Source organism: Lipophrys pholis (genome assembly GCF_963383615.2).
Source record: "Lipophrys pholis genome assembly, chromosome: 1".
Taxonomy (NCBI): domain Eukaryota; kingdom Metazoa; phylum Chordata; class Actinopteri; order Blenniiformes; family Blenniidae; genus Lipophrys; species Lipophrys pholis.
In genome coordinates, this window is record NC_137635.1 from 15397262 (window position 1) to 15408440 (window position 11179).

The window sequence follows — 11179 nt, forward strand, 5'->3', positions numbered from 1 at the left end:
CAGCTTTTCGCTGGTGCTTCGTTAACTTTTAAGATGTGACAATCATTTTTTATTTATTTATTGTAGTTTTGTTCCACTGTGTACTCCAATTTACAAGCCGTCAGTTCTCAAAGTCCCGTCTGTAAAATGTGGCTTGTCGACACACTGATGATTAAATGAAGACACTGTAGTATTGTTTTTATTATTGATCATTTATTTTCCCACGAGATCAAACATTGTGACTTCACCTTCTCACTGCAACGTACCACACTCAAACACATCTCCATATTGCACCATTAAAAACCTCAACGTCTCGTTCAAATATTATCATTTCTGTGCAATCCGCGAAAAGCGAACCGCCTGTTTCTACTACTGCTGCTAAAAAATTTAATAAATATGGAAGGGGAACATATTCACATGGTCAAATATAGAAAATATACTGCATTTTATAAGTTAAAGCACATGAGGTACTGCATTTGTAAATTCTTCCTGTAAAGTGCCAAACAAAACGTCAAAGCTTTATACATCCTTGTAAGTTCGGACTCCAAAAACTCCAAAGTGCCACAACTTTGTAGATCTTTGGATCTCAAAGGACAAAGTCTGTTGACAAACCAATGTTTGTATATTGTTATTCCTCATTAAATGACTCCTTTACTGATGGTAAAGTGACGAGATCCACTGTGGTTGGTTTGTATTTCTGTGGCCGACGGACCACGACATCAAAGAAAACTGTCACTCAAGTTCAAAGACGTGCCTGTGAATGACGCGCGTGTCGCCAGGTGACGCAAGGCGCCACACGAGTGTTGCCAGGTGCCACTCGGCGTCACACGAGGGACACCTGGTACCACGTGACTGCCGCCAGGTGACACACGAATGTCGACACAAGTTGTCCTCAATGACGTAGTAACACCACCAGGTGCCACAGAACAGCCTTCAGACACGACACAAGTGCCGCACAGGATGTGGAAAGTGCCTTCAAAGTGCCACATTGCTTCTATACAAGAGCTACAAAATGCTCAAGCAGTGGATGTTAAAGTAATACAATCTTATGTGACACCACTGTAGAACCACTGGACAACAGTGAGGCACCTTGAATTCCAGTGGAAAAAAAACTACATGGCACACATAGACTATTCAATTAAAAAGCCGAGCCACGGTGTGACCCAACTGCCACAGGAGGGTGGCAAACTCTTAATAACTGCCACTAGATGGCCTCAAAGGGGCATGGAAGCACATGCCAGAGGAATGCCACTGGATACCAGTGGAATATGATCCTAAATAAAAAACGCGTGTCACTAGACGCCAGTGGAGTGTTGGAAAATGCCACAAGTCTGAAAGTAGAGTGGCAGGAGGAGGACCCTCGCCTCTCTCCAGCACACGTTACCGTCATCAGTCTGTAGCTCCACTGCGGAGGCCAGGAAGGCCACCAACAGGTACCACTGACCTAATGAGACTGCAGAAGGAGGCACTGATGCTACGATTATCATTCGGTCGCAAATGTCTCTACAAAGAGGTCTACATGAAGACCTCATTTATTCTAACTGATAATTATTATTTAAATCGTAGTTGCATAAAAAGAATCTAAAACTCAGAGACATTCCAATGACTAAATATATGTCAGATTGTCAATTTGTTTTCTCACTGGAAGCACACGGGGAAAAGATTGTTATAAATATCATTGTCTGAGCAGTCAGAACATTCAACTCTTCAATGGACCCGCTTCCAAGGGCGACGGGAACAGAAGCTCCCTGTCCCTGGTCCTCCCACTGCCTTTCAGGACCATCTTGTCCTCGTACACGAAGACCGTCCCGAAGGCGTTGCTGTCCGGTGCCGTCTCGATTACGCCCTCGAAGGTCAGGTGGTGCACCCCGGTGGTCGTGTCCCGCCAGTACCCTCCGTCGTGGTCGTGCCCGGCCATGTAGCACACCACGCTACGGTGGGCGCGTATGACGTCCAGGAGGTCGTCGTAGTTCCACGCGAGGCAAATGAATGCCGCGGAATACGGATGGACGGGGAGGTGGCCTAGACATAGAAAATAGACATCGAAGTTGGTATCTAGTTTTTTTTCCACAGACATCAGTACTAAATGTACGGATAACTCTTGACCTGCCAACAAACAAAAAAGTACACCGTGGTTCTTTGGTTAAAGCAACACCTGAGAACTCTCAACACACAGAACACCAAATGTACTCACTGACGATAGTAACTTTCTCCTGGTTTTCATCGGCCTCAGACAGAACAGAATTGAGCCAGTCCAGCTGGTCCTGACTGAAGCCACCGTTGAACATCGTGAACCTCTGATTTGTGTCTCCACACTCTGGGAAAAATACACAAGTCATGAAGTTTTAGCCAGGAAGTAACACCGCTACTGTAAAAACTAATGAAGGTGATCAAATGAATAAAACTAGTTAGATTTAAGTAGTTTTTTCACACTTCATAGCTCATGATTGCAAACATCTTTGGAGGAATGCAAACAATTATAAACAAAATATTGTAACAAGTCTTTCTTTAAAAGCTAACCACCGTATTTCCTGTATTTTTAGTCACATGGCAGCATACTTGGTATATATCAAAGAAATGGACCTTTTCATGGCGAGACATGATTGATAATCCTTGGTAATCCAATTATGTTTGAGGTTTTTTGTTTGGTCATGGCTTCTATTCAGAGATCGATTATATGTGAAACGAGAAGAACAAAAATGCGTCTTCTCTTGAATCGTTATAGTCAGAAAAACACTGTATTTTACAGATTAAGTTGCACAGCTCTAAATTATTCTGACAGCAACCGGATATTAAATTGTCACGATGGTTTCTATGTTTAATATGAAGCAGTATGTCAGTAATCAGATTACCAGGAGGGCAGTTGAGGTCCTGGTTCTCGTTGTAGCTCCGGATCAGGCTCAGGGCCCTGCGGTACTCCTCACTCTGCTCCTCTCGGCCCAGCAGGCTCACGTCGTACGCGTCCAGCACCACGAACCGGAACCCGGGGGACGGCGTGAAGTGGTAGGCGTAGATGTCCGGTCTGACCGGGGGCGGACCGGCGGCCGCCCGGTGCGCGCTGTTCAGCTCGGAGCAGAGCAGCGTGCTCCGGCTGAAGTTGTAGAACTCGTGGTTTCCCCACACATGGTGCACTTCCTCCGGCCCGCCGCTCCGCAGCTGCCCCAGCACCGTCTCCAGCGCGCGCTCCGACGCGTCGTGCCGCTTGTTGAAACCGTCGATGATGTCGCCCAGCTGGAGGAGGAAGTGGGGCTTGTCGGCCGCCCAGCGCCGCTGAGCGTTCTCGAGGAGCTGCAGGCTGCTCCGGTAGTAGCGGCGGTTCGACCTGGTGTAGTTGTAGCCGTCCTCCATGTCCGCGTACTGGATGTCCGCTATAACCCCGAACGTAAACAGCGGCGTCGCTTCGGGACCGGCGGCGTCCATCGTCGGAGTGTTTCTTTTAGTGGCCGCCCGCCGGGAGTGTTTCAAACACACACCCAGGGAGGTGAGTAAGAGGGGAGCTCCAAACCACCGGTACCGGTATCTTCTCCACGCCTCACATGCTGACATCCACCTACATGTTTACCGGAGCTTCCTCCGTCGTCCAGCAGCGTGACGGCGTAACGGACAGCGTCAGCGACACATACGTCAACGCGCAGCTTCCGCGTGGCCTTCAGCGCCGCCGCCATATTGGACCGGGCAACTTCCGAGAAGCTCTGTCATCACATCAGCCCCACGTTGCACAGAGAGACGAAAATACGGACAAAAATGTATAATTATATACTATGTAAAACTAAAATGAATGTTCAAATTGATTGTAAAAGTGTATTTGCATATTATAATTACAAAAGACATATAATTTATAGTTAATTTAATCATTCTAATTGGAAAATTTCACATTCACAAATGCAGATTGGCAAAGGTAAACCCACATTTTGTTGAGTTTTATAATGAATTTAAAGAACAGATTAAAACATTAAGTAACATAAACACCAAAATAAATCAATAAAACTATTGAGTTGTTTCAAAAACTATTCCAAAAAGAATAATGAGACCCTCTGCTTCCCGAGTCCCTTTTGTATTTTCTTTTTTTTTTTATTATACTGTTCTTTTTAAATAAAAAAAAGTCATCCTTATCTGTATTGTTATAGTTACAATCTTTATAAGTTCATACCATAGAGTTTAAGATTATATAAATGTATTATATGTTAGCACCGTTTGTTAAAGTTGTTTTTTTTGTTGTTGTTATGTCTAACATTTGTTTGTACTGTTTTGATGTTCCCCCATTTGTGCAATAAAGTTCTAAAAAAACAAAATAATACTAATGAAAGAATCTCAAATTTGTGATATTATGAGTTGTATTTTAAATTTTACAAAAGTGGTATTTGAGAGCAGTTTTAGTCTTCACAGTTAAAGTCTTGGTCTTGAGATGCTTTGGTCTTGGGCTTCAGTCCCACGTTAGATGATGTTGACGACAACACTACTGCCTCCTGACCCATATCATCCCCTGCAGTCCCTTTCATAATTGGTGCTCTCCCATAGTTGTGTAATTTGATTTCTAAATATCGCAAATTCCCACAATCATACTGTGTATATAAAAATATTCTAAACATTAAAAAACATATACTCGAAGTTCATATACACGAGAATTTAAGAAACGGGTCTAGAAATAAACACATGCACATAACTAGACACAATCACATGCCCAAGCCCAAGTACCCATAATATGAGGAAACATGTGGATTGCATTGTTGCTGATTGCCAATAATGTCTAATAAGACATACTGAGAACTGACACATTTTCAAACAGTTCTTGTTAGTAGTATTAGGCAAACAGAAAAAAACCCATAAAAGCATGCTTCAGGGAGGTAAGTTAAAACATTTACTCCCTTCATGACCTAAACAGATAAAGCAGCACAAGGAGGATAAGGTATTCCACTGACTTCCAGATTTCTCCATTGAAAACAGCTGCAGTTCTCCAGAGAACCACAGGGGGGCAGTGGTGTCACTGCTTACACGAACAGTTTCTGCTGCAACAATCAAAAAGCATCGCCCACAGAACATCATGTTTTCATGCTGTTTATTAAACTGACTCCGGTATTTTAGCTTCCCATGTTCTCTTGTGTGGAGGATGTGTCATTGTCTTCCGCTGAAAGCAGAAAACACAAGCTTAGAAATGGATTTATCCTCCAGGGTTTCAATGATTCTTGCACAGTAGAGAACGAGGACAGTATTTCCAGCGCTGATTTTTGAAGTTCACCTGTAGCCTTTTCTTCAGGAGTCAACGTCGCCAGGCCGGTGATGGACTTGGGAATCCACTTGAGGACCGGGGTAGAGGTCAACTCGCCAAGCTGGCCTTCGTTTTGGTCCTGGAAGAGATCGCGGTGAGTTCTAAGTCAAGACAAGTAGGCTCATGAGCTGAACTCACACAGACATAGATGTTTTCAGCGCTGCATTCTTTTAGGTGCCGGCCAAGCATGAAAACATCTATGAAACACCCTGAAACCCACTGCAGCTTACAACACAGGCCCGGGAAGACCAACGAAATGGGTGGAATACAGCAAACGTCAAGGCATCTCTGCGTAAACTAAGTCATGCAGGTCTCTGAGGAGACTTCCATGCTGAGGGTGAAAAGGCACAGCATCCAGAACGTGGGCACCTCCTCTGCTCCTGCAGGAGCCCCGAAGCTGAGATACCCGCTCCTGGAGCCCGGGTACGAGGCCTTCTGAGAGTTAGCATTGCTTCTGCTGCGCTCGGCGCCCAGCGGCTGAAGGGTTTAGAGTCCACAGTTACGTTTTTATTGTGACAGCGCTGCTGCGAGTGAAGCTCACAACCTGTTTCCGTCAAGCAGACAATTCTCTTTAGGAAATTTGTAGCAGTTTTGGTCTCGAGACATTTTCAAGGTCTTGGTCTTGACTTGGTCATTATTCGGTCATTACAGAAGGCATGATTGTATATTTTTTACCTGCAATAAGATATAAATGTGGTCTTAATGGGACATTTTCATCATCTAATCACTAAAAAGAGGAGTGCATTTTGAATATGATGCTGCACAAACAGAATTAAAACGGACTGTTTTGGATCAATTTTGTCATATTTAAGTCTAAACAAGAACAACCGTCCATTAACATTTGCTATATGAAACAAAGCTATTTTCCGTTTGGAGTTCTAAGGCTGACGTTTGGAGAAGTAAACGGCAAAAAAGAGTCATGACGTCTCACCACACAAACAACGTGTTGGTTTACCTGCTCCACTTGACAGTATTCTCCATGCTGCTCGCAGCCGATATCGAACACGTACTTCCCCGAGCCAATGGGCTGCAGCGGGACGTCGCAAATACAGAAAAATTCAGATTTCATGGATTATTACAAACCACAGAGCTACAATCAGTCATATATTTACACAGGCCGTGAGCAGACTGAACATTGCTGTGATGTTTGGACAGATTCATCGAAAGTAAAAATTTGAAACGGGTCCGGTCATGATCTGATCTTTGGTCCCGTTTACACAACAACGTTTCAAACAAAACTAAAACTCACGCTGTTGTCGACAAAGTTCCCCTGGTATCTGTGGTTGGCGTGAATGTATTCTCCAGAAGACTCCATGTTGCCATTCACCCAGGTGCCCTTGTACTCGGAGCCAATCTCATAGTAGTGGTACACACCGCGACCGTGCCTGGCAATCACACAACGCCAGCAATTCCTCTCGGTTCTGAACAAAACGTCACAACTGTGGCGCTTTCGACTCGACAGACCAACCTCACGTGTTTCAGCCACTCGCCATCGTAGGTGTCTTTGTTGGGGTAGGTGTAGACTCCCTGACCGTGTCTCAGGTCGTCTTCCCACGACCCTGGCGGTCAAAGCAGTCAAGCAACAGGTACGTTGAACGGGACATAATCTGAACTCAGCGAGTGTGAAAACTTTCATAAAAGTAAAGATGGGTGACAAATATAAAGTAGGAATGTGGATTAATTAGCCCGAGAGTAAAGAATTCCTGTGACGGTATTTTAACTGAAACATGACAAACTCTCATCGGAGTGATGCTCATTCTCTTAAAAAAAAAAAAAAAAGAACTTCAGAATCTTGGATGATGGAGACTATCTTACTGAGCCTCGTCATGGAGGTCTGCTTTACATTTCTCACCCATTTCTAGATTTAAATCAGCTCAGGTTGACCGCATCGAGAAATGTCAAAGTGATTAACCTTCGTACTTGGACCCGTCCGGATAGTAGAAGGTGCCTCGACCGTGTTTTTTGTTCTCTTTGTAGTCTCCCACGTATCTCGCCCCGTTCTTGTAGCGATACGTCCCCTAATTGGACAAAGAAGCCATAGACAGAGAAGAGTTTCCTCTTTGTGTTGAAACATTGAAATATTCTTTAATCCCAGCTGCAGGGAGCCGCTGAAGAGAGGAAGAATGACCTCCTGGGTATCTGGATGACACTCTTTCATCCTGGTAGATGTCTGTCCCTTTAGAAACTGGAAATGTCCCTATTGTCCAACCGCTTTGGTGTTGTAAGCCCCAGTGGCCTAATGGATAAGGCACTGGCCTCCTAAGCCAGGGATTGTGGGTTCAAGTCCCATCTGGGGTGAACGGGAGCCATGTATGTGCAGCTTTCTAAGCATTTGCTGGACTTGGTAATAAATTATATTTGTTTCGTTGACATTTCACTCAGACTGCAGCTGAAACGCACTGGAGCTTTGGAAGTGGACATGGCAGCATTTACGCGCTCACAGGTTGGACTGCAACAATGCCACAACTCCACAATGGCGGACGAGCGCGGGCCCGACACCTGCTAACGCCGGTATTGTCGCTTCGCTATGTCACTGCTTTTGTCTCTTGTTTTCAGAGCTCAGCGTTTTAATGTTTGAACTGTTTCTGTCTCGCACGCGAGCGATTCAAGCTATGTCACAGCAAAATAAAGGGATGTAGAAAATCTAACGAGTGTAGGACTCGAGCAGATTGAAGATCTCTGACACATTCTAGAACTCCATTCGCACGACGGCATTTCAAATGAAAGCGCGTCGTTTTTGTGTGTGTTATCTATTTATTTATTTATTTTTTGTTTCAGAAGATTTCAGCATTTAAACGTTTAGAAAACAATGTCCATTCCACCTTGGAAGCCGTTGTCAAAAGGTTCCGTTTAAAGTGATTCTGAAAACCATTATCGTGTAGACTGATGCTCAAAAAAACGCAACGACAGTTTGTCGACACTTGTCGTAGTGTTTACACGACAACGCTACTCGGAGTCACTGAAAACGCAACTTTGTTAAGACACTCTGTCTCCGTGTAGATGGGGAAAACGGAATTTTTCTGAAACAATGCTATTGCTACTGTGCGCATGCACGAGAAGGATTCATTCATGACAATGAATTCAGCCCTCTGCCTCCCCCTAGTGGTTAAAGTTGATTTAAGCTGCCAGTGTGGCCCTCTTCATTAAATGATGCACATGCAGTCGCCTCATCTGAGTCTTTATGAACACTTAAGACACTTTATGAAAATGGACCCGATAAGAAGTGTGTCAGCACCTGTCCATGTCTCTTCCCCTTCTCGTACTTTCCTTCATAAATGTCTCCGTTGGGCAGGACAGCTTTTCCCACTCCGTGTCTCTCCCCGGCTTCATTCCTGTCCCCTGTGTACTCCTAACACACACACGCACACGCACACGCACACACACAGCCAATACGTTAGATCCAGCATGATATCAGTGAACTTCAAGGAGTTCTTTTGAAAGTCTCACCCCGAGTTTGTTCTGTTCTTCATCAAACTCATCCGAGCCGACGTCCGACATTGTCGTGGTGTCAAGTCAGCCGCTGCTCTGTTTAAACCTGCTAAACACAACAGGATTTTTAAAAATCTTCACAGATCAAGAAACAACACACTTGATGATCACACAAGACAGATCGCACAAGATCTTCCTCTTCTGATCTGATAGTGTGTGGTGTGACTATGGAGCTCACCACACACTAACCGATTCTTAAACAGAGTATCAGGATCTCCACCAAATATACAGTATATATATATATATATATATATATATATATATATATATACACGACTTGGGATGTTCTTTTATCAAGGTAACGTCAGGATTAACCCTGGGATTAACCCTGGGATTTCCGTATTGCGAAGCAGATTCGATTCTTACCGGGATAAGTGACCCAGGTACTCTGGTGTTAAACTCCGGAGCAGAGAATGGAGGTGCCGTCTCCTGACCAATCAAAATGACCTGTCTACTTTTACAAAATCCCGATTGGCGCGCGGATGTGAAATTATTAAGTTTAAAAACGAAGCGACACTGTAGCACGCATTACAAACAAGCGCCGTGGGTTCGTTTACTATTGCCATGACAACCAGTGCGACGTTGACCCTTCACCCCTTCACACATAGACATATGTACATAGAAGCATAGACATTGGTCCATAGATACAGAAACAGTGACAAGTACACACATAGATATACATAGTAAAGTAATTATACACATAGACCGATAAACATATATATTATTGTGGACACAATACATAAGTTTAGACACACACACACACACACACACACACACACACACACACACACACACACACACACACACACACACACACACACACACACACACACACACACACACACACACACACACACATATATAATGTATACACACATAATGTATACACATGCAACAAACAAATAAACAACACAAAATATCATTGCTGCTACTATTATATGTTTAAGTAACTTTACATGGTTGAGGTTTTCTCTTTTCCACAGTGGGTGGCATGAAAGAATATTGCTGTTGAAGACTCTTGACCCCCCCGTGTCTCTGCACATGTTGACAAGTAAACACCCTGCACAGACACGGGCAAAACTCATGAGTGGAAATAAAAACAGAACTCAACTCAACAAAAAAAGAGGTTCCACTTTTAGAGCGCATGCTAAGACTGATAATTATTAAGCCCGTGCGGCAATAATGGTTATCGTATGGTCATCGAAATGCATCCCTGACAGATAATAGGCTGGGTAACCTCTGCATTAGCGGCCCTTTATTTAGACAACTTGAACTTGACTTGACATTAACTCATAAGCCGGGAGATTTCGCCATCTGTTGCATTAATGATTAGGACCAACTCTTGTTGCGGGGCGCACGAGAAAGAGGCCTCGCTCCAAAAGTCTGAAGCAGCGACTCAATCAATTGTGTGCACGCCCCAAATTAAAGCCAGCATCATCTCATTGTCCCCATACAGACTGTCACTGTCCTTTCGAGGACAGTCCCTCAGAATACCTCGGTCCTGATGAGGTCCCTAAAAACAGCCTCACATTTAAGATGGAGGCAGCGTGAGCCTCGGGTTCACCGGCTGCTTGTTCATGATTTAGCGCCCCACTTGTCAGTTTACAGCCGACTAATCTCCCCCTCATGACACTGAGGTTTAAAAATGACTGACAGTTTGAGGACCGCGCCGCAGGGTCCTTCAGTCACTTTGATGTCTCGGCATTTGCAATGTTGGATGAAAGAACACCAAGGTAATAATTAAAAAAAAATAAAAAGCGTTTTCTCATGATTTATTTGGATTATGGATCACTGGTTTCCAAAATGAGGTATGAGCCACCACTGTGGGGCACTAGAGAGCTTCAGCGTCTGGAAAAATCTCAGAGGAAGAGTCAGGGGGCTGCCTTTTCTCAAAATAGCCAATGACTTGTCAATTGTTCCTAATTATATTGCTTATATTACACAGATAAATATATTTGTGTATCTTCTGCATGACAATGGACGTTAATGGTTTCCTGATAATATTCCCTACAGGAAGTAAAATGGGAAAAGTGTAGGTCCTTAAGGCAAATCCCTGTGGAACTCCATGTTTAACTTCAGTCTGAGCCGAGCTCAGCTGAGCTTAGATTGACATGAACAGAGTGGAATGTAGCTGCTAAAGATTCATGCAACCAAGTGAAAACTAGGGAATTACATCAGTCTAATCTCAGAGTAACAAACATGCTTTAAATTGACTTTCAGGCTGGAACAGATTGCCTTTGGTAATGTCGAGTTGCCGATTGAAACATTTGTGCCGATGCCTGTCTCTGTGCCTGTCCTCTCCTTCATGTTACTGTTTGCGCTCCGTCTGTCCTCAGGCGTCTCCCTCTCTCAATCTGAGTCTTTGGGAGATGATGGCAGGAGAAAAGAGGGAACTCCAAATCTCCGATAGCGCCATTAGTCTCCTTTAATCTCTAAAGCTGCCCA

General features: G+C 44.1%; 2 protein-coding genes across 2 annotated transcripts; both read right to left on the bottom strand.

Moving 5' to 3' along the window:
- Positions 1–186: 186 nt before the first annotated feature.
- adprm (ADP-ribose/CDP-alcohol diphosphatase, manganese-dependent) lies at positions 187–3558 on the bottom strand. Its single transcript, XM_080469894.1, has 3 exons — positions 2832–3558; positions 2174–2296; positions 187–2001 (listed from the first exon to the last, which is right to left on the bottom strand). The coding sequence occupies exons 1-3, from the start codon at positions 3523–3525 to the stop codon at positions 1679–1681; spliced, it is 1140 nt and encodes a 379-aa protein (XP_080326020.1). The 5' UTR covers positions 3526–3558; the 3' UTR covers positions 187–1678.
- A 1499-nt stretch (positions 3559–5057) lies between these two features.
- On the bottom strand, positions 5058–8743 carry rsph1 (radial spoke head component 1; the record flags this gene model as incomplete). Its single annotated transcript, XM_080481051.1, is given in 9 exon segments — positions 5058–5104; positions 5216–5324; positions 5570–5722; positions 6201–6272; positions 6495–6641; positions 6644–6804; positions 7158–7263; positions 8481–8594; positions 8693–8743. Coding segments are annotated over 9 exon segments (960 nt in total).
- Positions 8744–11179: the final 2436 nt, after the last annotated feature.